Here is a 16,702-nt window from a genome sequence, read left to right on the forward strand (position 1 = left end):
TGGTTTCACCTGTGCAATCTGCACCACGTTGACAATGGCATGTTCCACTGTTGACTCTCTGTTCAGCTTCAGTGTGAGGAATGTCGATGACACAACATGTTCACACTAAATATGTTTGACTTTGCTCAGTTTTTGTTCAAGGCTTATTACTAGAGCATGGAAGCACTGCATGATTAATTTAGATATATATTATGTTTCGAGACATTTGGATAGTGAGCCATGTGTCTTGCCTCCTATACCTTTTTTTCTCTTGCCTCTGTGTAGGGAACTTCATGTCAGTTCATGTTGACTATATGACTTGGATTAAATTGCTTAATTAACATAATCTTGGCCTAAGTGACAAAAAACTCTCTGAGTACTGCCTTTCCCTCAACCTTTGGGCCCAAGTTACACTGAGGTGAAATTGTCGCTGGTATATGTCATTTCTGTCACCACTGTGAGTGAATATTTTACAAGATAGCTAAACATAGATTCTTAAGGAATATCTTTTTTAAAGTTCAATGTGTCTGTGCTTTAAAACCTGCATGCCAGCAAACAGACAAGGAAGGCTGCATGTAAAACGGCATAAAGTTTCAAGACAGAAAAAAGGATTCAAGGAATGCCGCTTCATTGATTTAACAATGAAATGTGGAATCACGGGTTTGACTTGAAAAAGGCGGATGAACCCCGACCCACCAGTCGCCACACCCTTGCTGATGAATAGATTGCACAGAAGAGTAGAGGGTAGCCTGTCAGCCACATTCTTCTCTTTCAAATCGCCTTATTGGTCCTTCCCACTTTGCAGCGTGAGGCACCTATATAACCAAGGAGACCAAGGTGATACTTTCAACTGCAGACGATCTCAGTGTTCCTTCCAGATCCAGATCCAGACCTTCCACCATGTCTTACAGCAACAGATCTTTCATCCAACCTTCAAGGACCTTGAGCGTCTACGGGGGTGCAGGGGGCCGCGGCACACGCATATCCTCATCCTGCCAGAGCTATGCCCCATCCTCCGGGGGCTTCAACCTGGCTGATGGCCTGGACCTCCACGTCGGTGCCAACGAGAAGGCCACCATGCAGAACCTGAACGACCGTCTGTCCAGCTACCTGGAAAAGGTTCGCAAACTGGAGAAGGAGAACGAGCAACTGGAAAAGCAGATCAGAGAGTTCTGCGAGAACAAGGTTCATATCACCCACGACTACACCAGCTACTTCGCCATCATCGAAGACCTGAAGGAAAAGGTGAGAGGAAGTAGATGTGTGTGTGTGTGTGTGTGTGTGTGTGTGTGTGTGTGTGTGTGTGTGTGTGTGGGTGTGGGTGTGGGTGTGTGTGTGTGTGTGTGTGTGTGTGTGTGTGTGTGTGTGTGTGTGTGTGTGTGTGTGGGTGTGGGTGTGGGTGTGGGTGTGGGTGTGTGTGTGTGTGTGTGTGTGTGTGTGTTCTGTTGTCTTCAGATCTGTTGGTATGTACTTCATGTGGGGTTACAGAACCAGGAAACCTATCAATAACATTTAAAGTATGCTATCTTATCAGGAAGTATATGACACAATCAGAAAGAAGCACATGATTATTTTTTATACCAAATTCATTCCTACACATTCGTCACATCCTGTAGATAGGTCTCAATTACAAAGAGAGGCAGTGTGACGGATGAGCAGAAAGTTGATATTATGAGCCAATATAATTGTGAACAGACTGCACACACACTTTTTCTTTAACAAAGCTTTTAAACATAGTTGTTTATATGATTTCTTTCATGTACAAGTTCATATTGAGGTTTTTTGTCACATTTACTGTTACATTTCATCTCAGAAGTGTAATGGATAAATGAGTCAATCAGGTATTATTGGTACCCATGGTGGTATTAGTAGATCCTTTATTGTTGAATGTATGGATCCCATGCTGCACTACTGGAAAACTGTTTAAAACATGCACTTGATAGTACTTCTTCTGATCGGTTTCCGTTTTTTTTTTCCTCCTCAGATTCGATTTTCTTCCAGGCTGAACGCCAAGACAATCTTGGACATTGACAACGCAAAGCTGGCTGCTGATGATTTCAAAATGAAGTGAGTGTCCCTTCTGAGAAAAGCGAAAGCTCATATGCACATCAAGTATCTTAACCACCCATTGAAACCTGTCTGTCCTGCCCCCCCCTAAAGGTATGAGAACGAGATGTCCATGAGGCTGGCTGTGGATTCGGACATCGCTGGGCTGAAGAGGGTGCTGGATGAGATGAACATGGCCAGAATGGACCTGGAGAGTCAGTACGAGGGCCTGAAGGACGAGCTCATCATGCTCAAGAGGAATCACGAAGAGGTGAGAGTGTACAGGAACTAGCTTTATATTTCATCCAATCCAAGTTTCGTTAATGGCAGTTTCACACCTGTCAACACCCCTTATACATTCCTGCACACGGACATACACCCTTTTTGTGTATGCACAAAACCTGAAGTTGAAAATCATCATCATTCATCTTTTCACACCCATTCACTATAACCTACATACATACCATTTATTATGGCCATCTATTGTAGCCTAATCTGCTCAGAGTTTGCACACACGAGCTCTGCCTTAGATTCCATGTTAGGTTAATATTTTATAATAGGTGTGTTGCCTTCTCCTTTTTCCCAGCGTTGCCTCTCTCCCTCTCTGAAGACTGCCTTTTATCACTCCTTCCATTAGCTCATTGCTATTGTTTGTTTCATACACACACACACACACACACACACACACACACACACACACACACACACACACACACACACACACACACACACACACACACACACACACACACACACACACACACACACACACACACACACACACAGAGTTCAAAGAAACAAAATCGTACATGCTATACTGAAGAAAAACAATCAATTGGATGCTCTTGTTGTCATCGTAAAAATCATAGTTTCATTTCAAGTTGTTACACCAGCTCACTCAGGCATTGTTTTTTGTTGCCTACAGGACCTGATTCTGCTGAGGAGTCAGATGAACGGCCAGGTCAACGTGTCCGTGGATGCCTCTCCTTCTCAAGACATGAACCAGGTCATGACAGAAATCAGGGAACACTACGAGAGCGTGATTAGCAAGAACCGCAAGGAACTTGAGGCATGGTACCAGAACAAGGTGAGAGCTGTTCAGAATAAAGCTACTTGAAGAGTTAGAGCTTGAAAGTATGTCCATGACGTATTATAATTGATGGGTAAAACAATAAATGTTTAACTGATGTTCCCAGATCACAGCGGTGGAGCAGGACGTGATCACACACACAGAGATTCTGGTGACAACCCGCACTGAAATTAAGGACCTGAAGAGCTGCCTGCAGAGGCTTCAGATTGAACTGCAGTCCCATTTGAGCATGGTATGCTAACATTAACATTTTAGATTTCTGAGGATTGTGCTATCCACTGGATACAACATGATGTTAACACTAAAGATTTTCTAGAGTTACAGACTGATAGCACTCTCATATATGTCTCTTAAATATATAGTTACAACAAGTGGATACCTGACACAAAGATGGGGCTGATTCAGTCCAATCAGAACGAATGGATAAAACATGTATAATAGAAAGAGTCTTAATTGACTTTCAAGGCCAAGGTGTCCTTTCAACCGCTTTACAGATCAGTGGCTGTTCTAGACTTATTTTACTGCATAAAAAAACATAAAATGCTTTATTGGTATTTGATTGAGTAACAGAATTGTATTTTATATTTTTTACTTTGGCCAAAGATACAGAACATTAAATGAAGTTTGGGGTTATAAATACATTATTTATGCAGCCAAACTTTGTTTTGATTTTATTTCTTACTATTTATTGGGATTTGTTTTGGTCTCAACATTTGTTTCAGTTACTTAAACAGTTAATTAAATTACATAACTGAAGAAAATGATGATACAATGATGGTTCATGGGGAATATACGTTTTGGCCAGGGGGATTCTTTGCTCTAATATAGCATGTGACCAAAGTACCACTGAGTTTAAGCCTCTTTGTACATCCATGCAGCCAAAAGCAGGTTAACTTAATAGCTAAGTAGCTAGCATAAAGACAGTATCTTTTAGTTAGCATAAAGTCAACAACTTTTATACTCACATGAAAAGCATGATTCCGGATTGCTAATCTCAAAACTTCTTCATCCGACCAAAAAAGAAATCATCTCTGGAAGGCACGCTGGCAGAGACCCAGGAACGCTACGCCGCACAGCTTGCAAGCCTCCAGAACATGGTCACAAGTCTGGAGACTCAGCTGTCCCAGCTCTACGCCAACATCGCCAGCAACAAGCAGGAGTACGACATGCTGCTGGACCTCAAGACCCGGCTCGAGATGGAAATCGCAGAGTACAGGAGGCTGCTGGATGGGGAGGATGAAAGGTGAGGCCAGATGAAGAGGAAGAAACACTGGACAGGGGAAATGGGCAAACATTGTGATTTAATGACAATGGACAGTGGATATGTAGACTAATGTTTTGTTCTTTCTTTTTCTCTCCATAACCAGTTCAAGACAAGGTAAGCCATTTTTCACATGCATATCATTCATATTTTTTCATTAAAGTGCCATTCAAGCTGGAACTGGATTTATGAAATGTGATGTGATTGGCTCATGATTTGCGTATCTTCTTTTTTCCTCAGTGGTCACAAAGGTCATCACAGTGGTGCAGACGGCTGTGGATGGAAGGGTGGTCGAAAGCAGCAAGACCGTCGATGTGGACGTGGATGAGATTGAGGGATAATCAGAAGCATTGGCATAACTAAATAAAGATCATGCAGTTCAATTAAATACTCTTTGGTGTTTTTACATTTGAAAATGAACATAAAACTTCACATGGCTGTCCCTCACTGAATGTTTTTATACAGTAGAGCACAGATACAGTTGCTTATACACTGCCTGGCCATACAAAAGGTCACACACTCTAATATTCGTTGGACCTTCTTTAGCTTTGATTACGGCAGCATTCGCTGTGGCATCGTTTCCACAAGATTCTGCAATGTCACAACATTTATTTCTGTCCAGAGTTGCATTCATTTTTCACCAAGATTTTGTATTTTGTATCTGCCAGACTGCAGCAGAGAGAACAGTTTGTTGCTAGGGTGTTGGGGGTCTTTGATAACCCTGTGTGCTTTCTTCCTGAGCCGCTGGGTGTAGAGGTCCTCAATGGATAGCAGCTCTGTCCTAGTGATGTGCTGTGCAGTTTCACCACCCTCTGTAGAGTCTTACAGCTCAGGGCGGTGCAACTGCCGTACAAGGCCGTGATGCAGCCGGTCAGGAAGCTCTCTATGGTATCCCTGTAGAGGGTCAGGATCCTCTCTATGTTGCACCTGTAGAGGGTCAGGATCCTCTCTATGGTGCACCTGTACAAGGTCAGGATGCTCTCTATGGTGCACCTGTACAAGGTCAGGATCCTCTATATGGTGCACCTGTAGAGGGTCAGGATGCTCTCTATGGTGCACCTGTAAAGGGTCAGGATGTTCTCTATGGTGCACCTGTACAAGGTCAGGATGCTCTCTATGGTGCACCTGAACAAGGTCAGGATCCTCTCTATGGTGCACCTGAACAAGGTCAGGATGCTCTCTATGGTGCACCTGTACAAGGTCAGGATCCTCTATATGGTGCACCTGTAGAGGGTCAGGATGCTCTCGATGGTGCACCTGTAAAGGGTCAGGATGTTCTCTATGGTGCACCTGTACAAGGTCAGGATGCTCTCTATGGTGCACCTGAACAAGGTCAGGATGCTCTCTATGGTGCACCTGTAGAGGGTCAGGATCCTCTCTATGGTGCACCTGTAGAGGGTCAGGATCCTCTCTATGGTGCACCTGTAGAAGTTGCAGAGTATCCTGGAGTCCATGTTGAACCTCCACAGCCTGCGGGGGAAGAAGAGCCACTGTCGAGCTGTTTTGGTGATGGTGTTAGTGTGATGAATCCATGTTAGGGCCTCAGCGACGTGGACACCGAGGAACTTGAAGCTGCGGGGCGGGTCCCTCTCTCTGCTGCTTCCTGTAATCCACAATCCACTTGGTTTTGCTGAAGTTGAGAATGATGTTGTTATCCTGATGCAAGATAATATCATTCACTTTCAATAATGAAGTTCCTTTGTGACTTCTTTTTTTTTTTTTTTTTTCATATGTATTTTTATTGGGAAACATGAGAAAAAACAACAATGAAGTAGCAGTCGTCAAACATGCATGAAATCCCCCTTTTTTTTTTTTTTTTTCCAGGAACAGGATAAGGGAATGATAATGAAAACACAAAGGAAATAAAATACAAATAATAACCCACCCAAAACTGGACAAGAGTCATTAAGAAAAAATAAATAAATAAAAAGACTTAGCACAGATACAATTGTTTGATGCTCGACACACACAGCTCAACAAACAATATCGTTGATAGGACTATCAGTTACATTCCAGGGAGGTGAGAGAGTCAATGTAAGTGAGTACCGGATTCCACCTTTTAAGGAAATTATCAGACGAGCCTCGTAGTGTATATTTGATTTTCTCTAGATGGAGAAAAGACAACAAATCTTCAAACCAGGAAGATGCGGAGGGTGGCTTTGGGTCTTTCCACTGAAGCAAAATACGTCTACGGGCTATAAGAGAGGCGAAAGCTATAACATCACTCTGGTTTCTAGTCAGCATGGTCAAATCTTCAGGTACACCAAAAATAGCAACGTGAGGACTGGGTGACAATGAAATATTGAGAGCCTTAGATACAGTGTCGAAAAACACAGACCAAAATGCAGCCAATTTCGAACAAGAGTAGAACATGTGAGTATGATTGGCAATTGACGAAGAACATCTATCACAGATATCACTTGAGCCTGGAAATAATTTAGAGAGTTTTGCTTTGGTGAAATGTATTCGATGCAAAACCTTGAACTGAATCAGAGTCAGTCGGGCACAAGAGGACGTAGAATTTACTCTTTTAAAAGCAATTTCCCACCATTCATCTGTGAGGTCAAGCCCAAGTTCCCTCTCCCACTTGCCCACAGCCCCAGCAAGTGGAGAGGTCCCAGCCGATATAATGAGGTCATATAGTACAGTTATACTACCACTTAACTTATTAAGTGAGAGGATGTCATCCATCAAGGAATTAGCAGTCAATAGTGGGAATGAAGCAAAGTGAGTACGGGCACAGTCTCGTGCTTGGAGAAATCGAAACAGACTAGAATGTGGCAGATCAAACTTATTGCGAATATCCTCAAAAGTTGCGAATGTCCCGTCAATGTATAGGTTAGAAAAAACTACTATGCCCTTTCTTTTCCACAATGCAAAGGTTTTGTCAAATTTGGATGGGGTAAACAAGTGATTATTAAGGATGGGGCTATGGGGAGAGGGAGAGGAGAGTTTAAAGTGCTGCCTGAATTGTTTCCAAATTTTTAAAGACGATATAACAATTGGGTTTGAGGTATATTTGGAGGGGCAAGATGCAAGGGGGGCACAAAGCAGAGCAGACAGAGAGGCTGCATGACAACTACGAGCTTCCATTAGGCACCAATCAGCATCAGAGGAACTATGCCAAAGACGTAATTTCTGAATATTGGCTGCCCAATAATAAAATAGGAGGTTCGGTAGAGATAAGCCACCATCTTTGTCACGTCTCTGAAGAGTAGTCCTGCGTGCCCTTGGAGTCTTACCAGCCCAGATAAAAACAGAGATCATCCCATCTAGCTTATTGAAAAACTGTTTTGGTAAAAAAATTGGCAGACATTGGAAAAGAAAAAGAAATCTTGGTAAAAAGTTCATCTTAATAGATTGAATCCTACCAAACAAAGAAAGAGGGAGGGTACTCCATCGTTGTAAATCCGCCTTTATATCTGTGACTAGCTTAGAGAAGTTTGTTTCATGAAGGGAAGCAAGACTGCGAGTTATAGTTACACCCAAATACCGGAAACTCGTAGGAGCCAGGTGGAAAGGTAGGGCATGAGCTGGGATGCGAGTAGCTACTTCATTTACAGGGAAACACTCACTCTTGTCAAAATTTACCTTATAGCCTGAAAATGACCCAAAACTATTTAGGAGTTGCAGAATGTCACCAATACAGTTGACTGGATCGGAGATATAGAGTAAAAGGTCATCAGCATATGGCGAGACCCGGTGATCCAACCCAGCCCTGCGCATGCCTGTGAAAAGTGGAGATGACCTCAGAGCAATGGCAAGGGGCTCTATTGCCAAGGCAAATAATAAGGGGGAAATCGGACAGCCCTGCCGGGTGCCCCTCGTCAAGGGGAAGAATTTAGACAGTTGAGAATTTGTTTTTACGCTAGCAGTAGGGTTAGTATACAAAAGCCTAATCCATGACACAAACCGAGATCCAAAACCAAATTTATGAAGTGTAAAGAATAAATAGTCCCACTCCACCCGATCAAAAGCCTTCTCTGCGTCTAACGAGACAATCATCTCAGCATCTGGTGAGACTGCAGGGGAAAGCACAATATTAAGTAACCGTCTGATGTTAGAAGATAATTGACGACCCCTGATAAAGCCAGTCTGGTCCTCAGAGACAATACCTGGTAAACACGGGTCCAGGCGGTTCGCCAGTACCTTAGCAAGAAGTTTGACATCCGCGTTCAAGAGACTTATAGGTCTCCAGCTACTACAATCTTCTGCTTTTTTGCCTTTTTTGAGAATAAGGGAGATTGAGGCTTGTCTTAGTGTTGGGGGTAGAGTACCATTTTTCAGGGAATCATTAAACATATCTAATAAAAGGGGAGCTAACTGGGCCGAGAACTTTTTATAAAAATCTACAGGAAAACCATCCGGGCCTGGGGCCTTGTTATTTTGCATCTTCCTAAGACTGCCAGTTATCTCCTCTAGAGACAGAGGGTCGTCCAAGCTATCACGCGTGAGAGTATCAATATTAGAGATATCCAGACTGTCAAAAAAATGCTCTATATTTGTATTGTCTATAGGGGGTTCAGATGTGTACAGCTTGGAGTAAAATGTGGTAAAGGCATCGTTTATTTCAGTAGGATTCGTAGTGAGGGAATGTGAGGAGTCATAGACCTGTGTAATAAACTGAGAAACTGACTGGTGTTTAAGCTGCGATGCTAAGAGGCGACTAGCCTTATCACCGTATTCATAATACGTACCCCTTGTCCGTCTAAGAAGATACTCAGCCCTGCCAGTGGAAAGCAAATCAAATTTGGATTGAAGCTTACGCCTCTCAGCATACAATTCAGGAGTGGGAGAACTCGAGTACTGTCTGTCTAATTTACTAATAGCGTCAACCAAATCCTGCTGTTCTTTTGTCTTTTGTTTTCTAGAGTGAGCATTATACGAAATAATCTCTCCTCGCATCACTGCTTTAAAAGTTTCCCAAAGAAGGGAGGGGGAGGTGGATTCAGATTTATTATTATCAATAAAAAAGTCTATTTGCTTTGAAATATGCTCACAAAATGTTTTGGTAGCTAACAGGCCTGTATTAAATCTCCAGGGCCCACACCTTGGACTAGGGGAGAGAGATAGCTCTAGAACAAGAGGAGCATGATCAGAGATGACGATAGCAGAGTATTCAGTCAGTCCAACAGAAGACAGAAGGGCTTTATCTACAAAAAAATAATCAATGCGTGAGTAAACACGGTGAACTAGAGAGAAGTATGAAAAATCCCTTTTAGTCGGGTGGAGAAACCGCCATGGGTCAATACAACCCACCTGGTTCATAAATGTGGATAGTGCTCGAGCCATACAAGAAGGGGTAAATCTTTTGGGACATGACCTGTCTAACTGTGGATCAACTACAAGGTTCAAATCACCCCCGAAGATGAGGCGGTGTGTGTCCATATTTGGTAAAGAGGAGAAAATTGAGGTCATAAAATTTGGATTATCAAAATTTGGGGCATATACATTAACCAAAATCACTGGGGTCTGATATAGCACACCTTTGACTATAATATAACGCCCTCCGGGATCTGAAGTAGTTTGTTCAGCTGAAAACTGAACACGTTTGTGTATTATGATGGCTGTGCCCCTGGCTTTAGAATTGAAATTTGAATGAAAAACCTGCCCCACCCAAGGCTTACGAAGCCTAGCATGGTCATTCACACAAAGGTGCGTTTCCTGGAGAAAAGCAATATCAGTATTGAGACTTTTTAGGTGTGAGAACACTCTCGACCTCTTAATTGGTCCTCCCAGTCCCCTGACATTCCAGCTAATAAATCTAACAGAGCCTACAGACCCTCTCTGACCTGTATTCTGGTTAGTCATTAATTAAAATCATCAACCATATGTAACATAACAAGCGTAGTGGACAAGCATCATACACACCAGTAACATTAGATATTAAAAACAAAGACCCTCCCCTAGACAAACACCCAACCTTTTCCCAAAATAACCCTCTACTGAAAAAGAAAAAACACATATCTTTGAGGACAAATGAAAACAAAGAAAACCTTAAGCTCAACATTGCGGTTAGCAAAGTGAGTAGCAGGATAAACCTTTGCTAAACAACCAGTTGACCACGCAGTGGTATCCCCTCCTACAATATCAAATTAAATTAAACACCACTAGAACGATTCTGTTTTTAGAACAGACAAATTGGCAACGATCTACAGTCCAACAGAACAAATGCTGGCAGGTGACTAAACACCAGCAGAGGACAGTGCTGCACTCACCCGGAAAAAATGATGAGTCCAAACAGAAAAACACGGGCTTGGTGAGCAGGCTAAACGGAATTAGCCTAGCCTAGCAAAAACACACCCGTAGGCAACAACGGAGTTATCAAAAAAAGTAAAATCAACCCGTAGCGAAATGGAAACACGGCAGCTTAAGTCTTATGAATGCGTTCTTGATAGAAGCGATCAGCCAGCTCGGGAGTGTCAAACAAGTGGACCATACCGTTGAAGGTGACTCTCAGCCGGGCGGGGTAAATCATGCCGAATCGCACTCCTTTTTTGTAAAGCTGGGACTTCACATTATTGAAAGCGGCTCTCTTCTTAGCAATAGTGGCGCTGAAATCCTCGTAGAATTTGATCCTGTGCCCTCGGTAGGACATCTCCCGGTGTTCCTTGGCCCATTTCAAAACCTGCTCCTTCTCAACGTAGCGATGGAAACGGACAATTATGGGCCGAGAGCCCTGGCTGGGTCTGGGTCTCAGGCTGCGATGTGCGCGATCGAGCTCCGGGCCGGAGTCAGGTAAGACATCTCCAGCCACCTCCTTGAATAACTGAGACATAAACTGCCTAGCGTTTGCACCTTCCATATCTTCAGGAATACCCACGACTCTGAGGTTCTGACGCTTGGAGCGCGATATCAAGTCCTCCACTGTAGCGTGTAGCGCTGAGTTATCATCCGACACGGAGGCTAGCTGGTTCTTCAAGGTCGCCACGTCTTGCTGCAGGCTAACGATGTCATCTGAGTGGGAAGACAGTGTGCTCTCGATCTGTGATATGGTGGCGGTGTGAGTCGCCACAGTGTTGGTTATAGATTCAAGTGTTGGGAGTATCGGGGCCATGGCTTCCGACAAGGCAGCGTTGAAATCTTCCTTAAGACTTTCGCTCAATTTCTGGAGCTCAATGACTAGCATCTCAGCCGTTAACTGTGTAGGCCCCGTCGACGACATTTTCTGCTTGTCCTCGAGTCCCGGGAATGAATCAGTCATTCGCTGCTGGGTTTTACCGATCCGTCCACCCTTGCTCATCGTAACGGTGTGCAATATTGTTCCGTTTAACTCTATCAATGTAGTCTGTACCAAAGTTTAAATAAAATTCGGCGTTATCTTAGTAAAATATTATGAAAAATGCGGAGCTGATAGCAACTGCGTCCTCCTTCTACATGCTCAAACCGGAAGCCTCTCCTTTGTGACTTCTATAGAGTTAAATTGTGTATCTGTTTCTAAGTGGTTGCTATTTTTTTTTATTCCTCTATCATAAAATGTTTCAAAGTTGCAGTATTATCACCGTAATAGCTTTAAAATCCCAAACTGCCGAAGTTACATTCTTAAAGAAAATCATAATAAAGTACTTCTTATTCTAATTCAGTTTTAAAGTTTGGCATACATCAGAATCCCTTTATTCGTCCCAAAGATGGGACATTTTCATTCGTTACAGCAAAAAGAGAGCTGTCAAAAAGACAACTTAATGATACACCGAGACACAAAAGTATATACAACAATTACACAATTGTACAGAAGACACAAAAATACATAAATACAAAAAGAATAAAGCATGCATCATTAGACTTATCGAAACAGCAGTATTTCACTCAAAAAGCTTTAAAATCACAAACTGCCCTTTACGATTTTCAGTATTACAGAAAAACGATTCAGACATTGAAATACAATATAAGGAGTGCTCACATTTTAATCTGAATGCATACTTTGATTCTTAAAGCACAATTTCAAAAACCATTCACATCGACAGTCGACTGGTGCATTCAGTGTGTCAAACTGAATGTACATTATATGCTACACATTCAGTTTAAAACCCAAACTTCAGGAAAACCTGACTCACATTGCTGCCCTTTTTTGTGTTTTTCATTTCAAAGTTAATTTATATTACCCAATACGACAAATGTTACATTTCTCTCAGTGGACTTTACAGTTTGTACAGAATATGAATAGGGCACCCTCTGTCTTTGGACCCTCACATGTGACTGTGGTGTATTAAATCTGGAGATATACAAAGGTAGATACTCTCTGAGGCCAGAGGAATGTTGGGTGGAAGAAGAGTGAAAAACAACATCTGTAATACATTAGGGTTCCCCTAGGAACTGACCTAGGTCACCTTATTGGGGGACACAGGGTTATTGCCTACCTCATGGGAATACACAGACGTTAGGTGCGCACACTCTTTTTTCCTCTTTAAATGGCATGTACAAAGACTGTTCGGGGGACTTCCACAATTGGCTCTGGGAACCCAGTATCGCCCTGGTTGGTGTATGATACTATGCTGTTGTAATAAACCTTATTATATACAAGCTGGTGTCTCCGGAGACTTCTTCATCATCTTCACAAACATCGCTACAAGATATTCATCATGATAAAGAAAAACTTCCAAAGAAACCCCACAGTTAATGGAGGGAAAATGGAAAAAACCTTGGGGAGAGGAACGGAGGAAGGATCCATCTGCCAGGACGAAAGAATGCGTGTGTAACTGAATAAGATAACAAATGTACAACATAGGTAGTCCACATGCTTGAAAATGCCTCTATAAATAATAGTAAGATGGATCCAGATGGATGTCCACAATGCTGTGGCAGCCATCAAAGAAGTAGTGGTGAGCATCAGGCCGGACCACAGCGACAGGTACACCCATGACGTGAATCAGGAAATAGGGTCCATGACTCAGGACCACAGCAACGTCATTTATACTTGCTGTGCATAGTTGGTGTTATTAGTGCTTTTTCAAATTATGATAGTGTGCATGGTAAAGATGCAAAAATACACTTTTAAGATAGTTAAGGATTCCTTCTGTGTCGGTGGCCAGCTTTCCGTGAGCAGGCCCTCTCACACACATCTACAACAGCAAAGTGTTACCGTTTTGATTTGACACATTTATATTGAGTTTAATATGAGTTTTATTTTTGCAGTTCAGAAGCAGATCTCTCCCTTCACTGTCACATCGCGAGTGCAGTAAAGCCCACCTCCGGTACTGCAGGATCTGCATTCTGATTGGCTAAAGCACTTCTGTGTCAAAAACTCTGTGTAACGATTGGCCTGGAACTTGTGTGTTGTTAACCTTTTTTGAAATTAGTACATTTGCGCAAAAAAAACACACACAATAAAAATTCGATATGAACTGAGTAGCCGCATGAGACTGGGCAAAGAGCCGCATGCAGATCGAGAGCCGCGGTTGAACACCCCTGAACTAGAGTGTAGGAATACTCTGTTACAAGTATAAGTCCTGCATTCAAAATGTTACTCAAGGCCTACACAAGTATTGCATCAACATATACCTAAAGTACCAACAGTAGTGATTGTTTGATTGGTCCATTTGAGAATAATATCTCTGATATGTTTTATAATTATTGATCATTAAAGTGTTCTCAGAGCTGGTAAAGGTGCAGCTAGTTTGAATGGCTCTGTATACTGCAGGGTAGCTGCTGAATTTACTCCAGGTGAACTAAAGTCTGATTTAAGGGTTGATTATATTTACCATCATTAATCCAGATCTGTAAAGTAACTGAAGGTATTACATATTTGTAGTGGAGTCAAAGTACACCATTTCCCTCTGAATTGTAGTGGAGTAGAAATACAAAGTAGCAACATATTGAAATACTAAAAGTACAGGTGTCTCAAAATTGTACTTAAGTACAGTACTGAGTAAATCTACTCAGTTACTTTACACCCCTGCACTTTTCCAACCTCTTTTCACAACAATGACTCTATGTGGTGACAGCCTCAAGCTATAAGGCTTTTATTATTCAGGTTTTGAAACAGTAATCCAAATTGTCAGGTTTAAGAAGAAATTTGATTTTTCTCCAGACCTTTAAGAAACAACGCCACACTGAAGACATTATTTGGAATTAAGACACAGTTAATAAAACAGGACAAAATTGTAGTCAGCAAACTGGAAGCCTTTTATTGAAAGACATGTCTATGCATAGTCAGTATTGGGATCAGTTGTTGTCATGGTGGTCCTCAGGTGTGGCTCCATGTGTTGCTTTTTCTGTGTGAGACAGATTATCTGGTGGTGGTAGAAGAGGACACCACCTTGCCGTTCTTAATTCCTCTGTGACTATGACCAGCCTGGAGTTGCCGGTCCTTGAACCACTGAGACTCATGGCACTGCTGCAAGGGAGAGAATTACAGAGCTTGCATTAAATACGAGAACAATTGTTCCGTTTACAGACTTTCTTATTTGTGTAAAATGAAAGGAAATAATTGTGCTTTGCGGACTACTTACGCGCCCTCTCCGTCCAGAAGCCTCCTGTATTCTGCGATCTCCAGCTCCAGCCGTGTCTTGATGTCGAGCAGTATTTGGTATTCTTGGCCCTGGCGTTCAGTGTCAGCACGCATCTGCATGAGCTGTTGCTCCAGGGATGTCACTCTCTGCTGTAGGCCTTGCAACTGCATGGAATACCGTCCCTCTGTCTCAGCTAGAGTGCCTTCAAGTGACGCTTTCTGTAGGTGGAAGGTGAAGAGAGGAGGAATTGAGAGTATAAACAGTGAATTAGCAGTACAATTTTTAGTGTGCATGATATTTTTTGTTTAATTTGCTGTAGATCATTACCATGCTGAGTTGGGACTGGAGCTCGATCTCCAGGCCCTGCATTGTTCGACGTAGCTCAGTAATTTCTGTCTTTGATGTTTGGATTACTTCTGTGCTGGCTGCCACCTCCTTGTTCAGCTCCTCCGACTATAGCAAACACGGGAGAACATCGGTGTCATGCAGAACTACATATGTGACAAATGTAACACTCGAAATTAGCAGTAAGAAGTTACTTTGTCAAACATTATCCAGTCTTACCTTTGCTTGGAACCAGGCTTCAAGGTCTCTCTGGTTCTTGGCGGCCACAGCCTCATACTGCTCACGGATCTCGGCCATCATGGCGCTCATGTCTGGTTGTTGCTTTGCGTCCACCTCCACGTTGATCTGTCCAGTCATCTGGTTTCTCATGAGTGCCAATTCCTGTTGAATGAGAAGAGTTTGTTGAAGTTTTTTTGAGTACATTTCAATCTTCATTCTAGCAAATTGAATGAAATCTCATTCAGATGAACGTCAATCATCCGCTACCCACCTCCTCGTGGTTCTTTTTGAGGAAGATCAGCTCCTCCCTGAGGCCTTCTATCTGCATCTCCAGGTCTGATCTGGCCAGTGTCAGCTCATCCAACAGTCTCTTCAGACCGGCGATGTCAGCCTCCACTGATTGACGCATGGCTAGCTCATTCTCCCACCTGTGAGGCAGCGGTAAATCAGACATCTGCTCCTCAAAAGCCAAATATTCACCATGTACGTATAGAAAATTCTGTCTCTGAACTTCATGCTTACTTGGTTCTGAAGTCGTCTGATGCCAGTTTTGCATTGTCAATAGACAGATAGATGCTTCCATTGACGCTGGTGGCATCCTGGATCTGTGGGATGAAGGCAGATTTCACATCATGAATATGCTTTGGCACTCAGTGAAGAGAAAGTTCCAGTGTACATTTTAAACATATTCATCTGGAGATCATTCACATTGTGACATGCTCATGCTAACTAGTTAAGGAAACAGAAGTCATGTGACATACCTTTCCCTGCAGATCGGCGATGGTGGCCTCAAAAGCTGAGTAGTCTCGGGCAGTGGGGGAGGTCTTACTCTCCAGGAACTGACGGATCCTGAGCTCCAGTTCAGAGTTGGCCTGCTCAAGCATGCGCACTTTATCCAGGTAGGTGGCCAGACGGTCGTTCAGGTTCTGCATGGTGGCCTTCTCATTGGCTGAAGCGTCAAAACCTCCGCCACCACCACCGCCACCTCCCATGCCAAAACCACCGCCACCGCCACCTCCCATGCCAAAACCACCGCCACCGCCACCTCCCATGCCAAAACCACCTCCACTTCCACGGCTAAAACCACTGGAAACTGAGATTCTTGATCCAGAGCCACCTGCGCCCCCATACACACTTTTAGCATAACTCTTTTGCACTCCACCAAAGCCCCCACCTATGCTCATGCCGGAGCTTCTCCCGGAGCTTCTCCCGGAGCTTCTCCCATAGGTGGAATAAGTGCTGCTCATGGTGAAGATTGCTCAGAAGATCTGTTTGCCTCAGAGAGAATGACTTGGACTGAGATGCGCTGTTCTG

At 43.1% G+C, this 16,702-nt stretch overlaps 2 protein-coding genes across 2 annotated transcripts; one reads left to right on the forward strand and one right to left on the reverse strand.

The window, feature by feature from the left end:
* The first annotated feature begins 811 nt into the window (after nt 1–811).
* krt98 (keratin 98) lies at nt 812–4,764 on the forward strand. The gene is made up of 8 exons (XM_063884409.1): nt 812–1,224; nt 1,964–2,046; nt 2,140–2,296; nt 2,951–3,112; nt 3,222–3,347; nt 4,138–4,358; nt 4,483–4,493; nt 4,617–4,764. The coding sequence occupies exons 1-8, from the start codon at nt 880–882 to the stop codon at nt 4,715–4,717; spliced, it is 1,206 nt and encodes a 401-aa protein (XP_063740479.1). The 5' UTR covers nt 812–879; the 3' UTR covers nt 4,718–4,764.
* Nucleotides 4,765–14,474: 9,710 nt separating this feature from the next.
* Nucleotides 14,475–16,702, reverse strand: krt15 (keratin 15). Its single transcript, XM_063884405.1, is given in 8 exon segments — nt 14,475–14,645; nt 14,648–14,709; nt 14,825–15,042; nt 15,152–15,277; nt 15,389–15,550; nt 15,660–15,816; nt 15,911–15,993; nt 16,150–16,702. Coding segments are annotated over 8 exon segments (1,338 nt in total). The 5' UTR covers nt 16,636–16,702; the 3' UTR covers nt 14,475–14,601.

This window comes from Eleginops maclovinus, chromosome 5, assembly GCF_036324505.1.
Source record: "Eleginops maclovinus isolate JMC-PN-2008 ecotype Puerto Natales chromosome 5, JC_Emac_rtc_rv5, whole genome shotgun sequence".
Taxonomy (NCBI): domain Eukaryota; kingdom Metazoa; phylum Chordata; class Actinopteri; order Perciformes; family Eleginopidae; genus Eleginops; species Eleginops maclovinus.

Excerpts from the sequence above, each read along its gene's own strand:
- krt98 (XM_063884409.1), top strand. The coding sequence starts at position 880 with ATGTCTTACAGCAACAGATCTTTCATCCAACCTTCAAGGACCTTGAGC. Across the intron at positions 1,225-1,963 it reads TCGAAGACCTGAAGGAAAAG|ATTCGATTTTCTTCCAGGCT; the intron begins GTGAGAGGAAGT and ends TTTCCTCCTCAG. Across the intron at positions 2,047-2,139 it reads GCTGATGATTTCAAAATGAA|GTATGAGAACGAGATGTCCA; the intron begins GTGAGTGTCCCT and ends CCCCCCCTAAAG.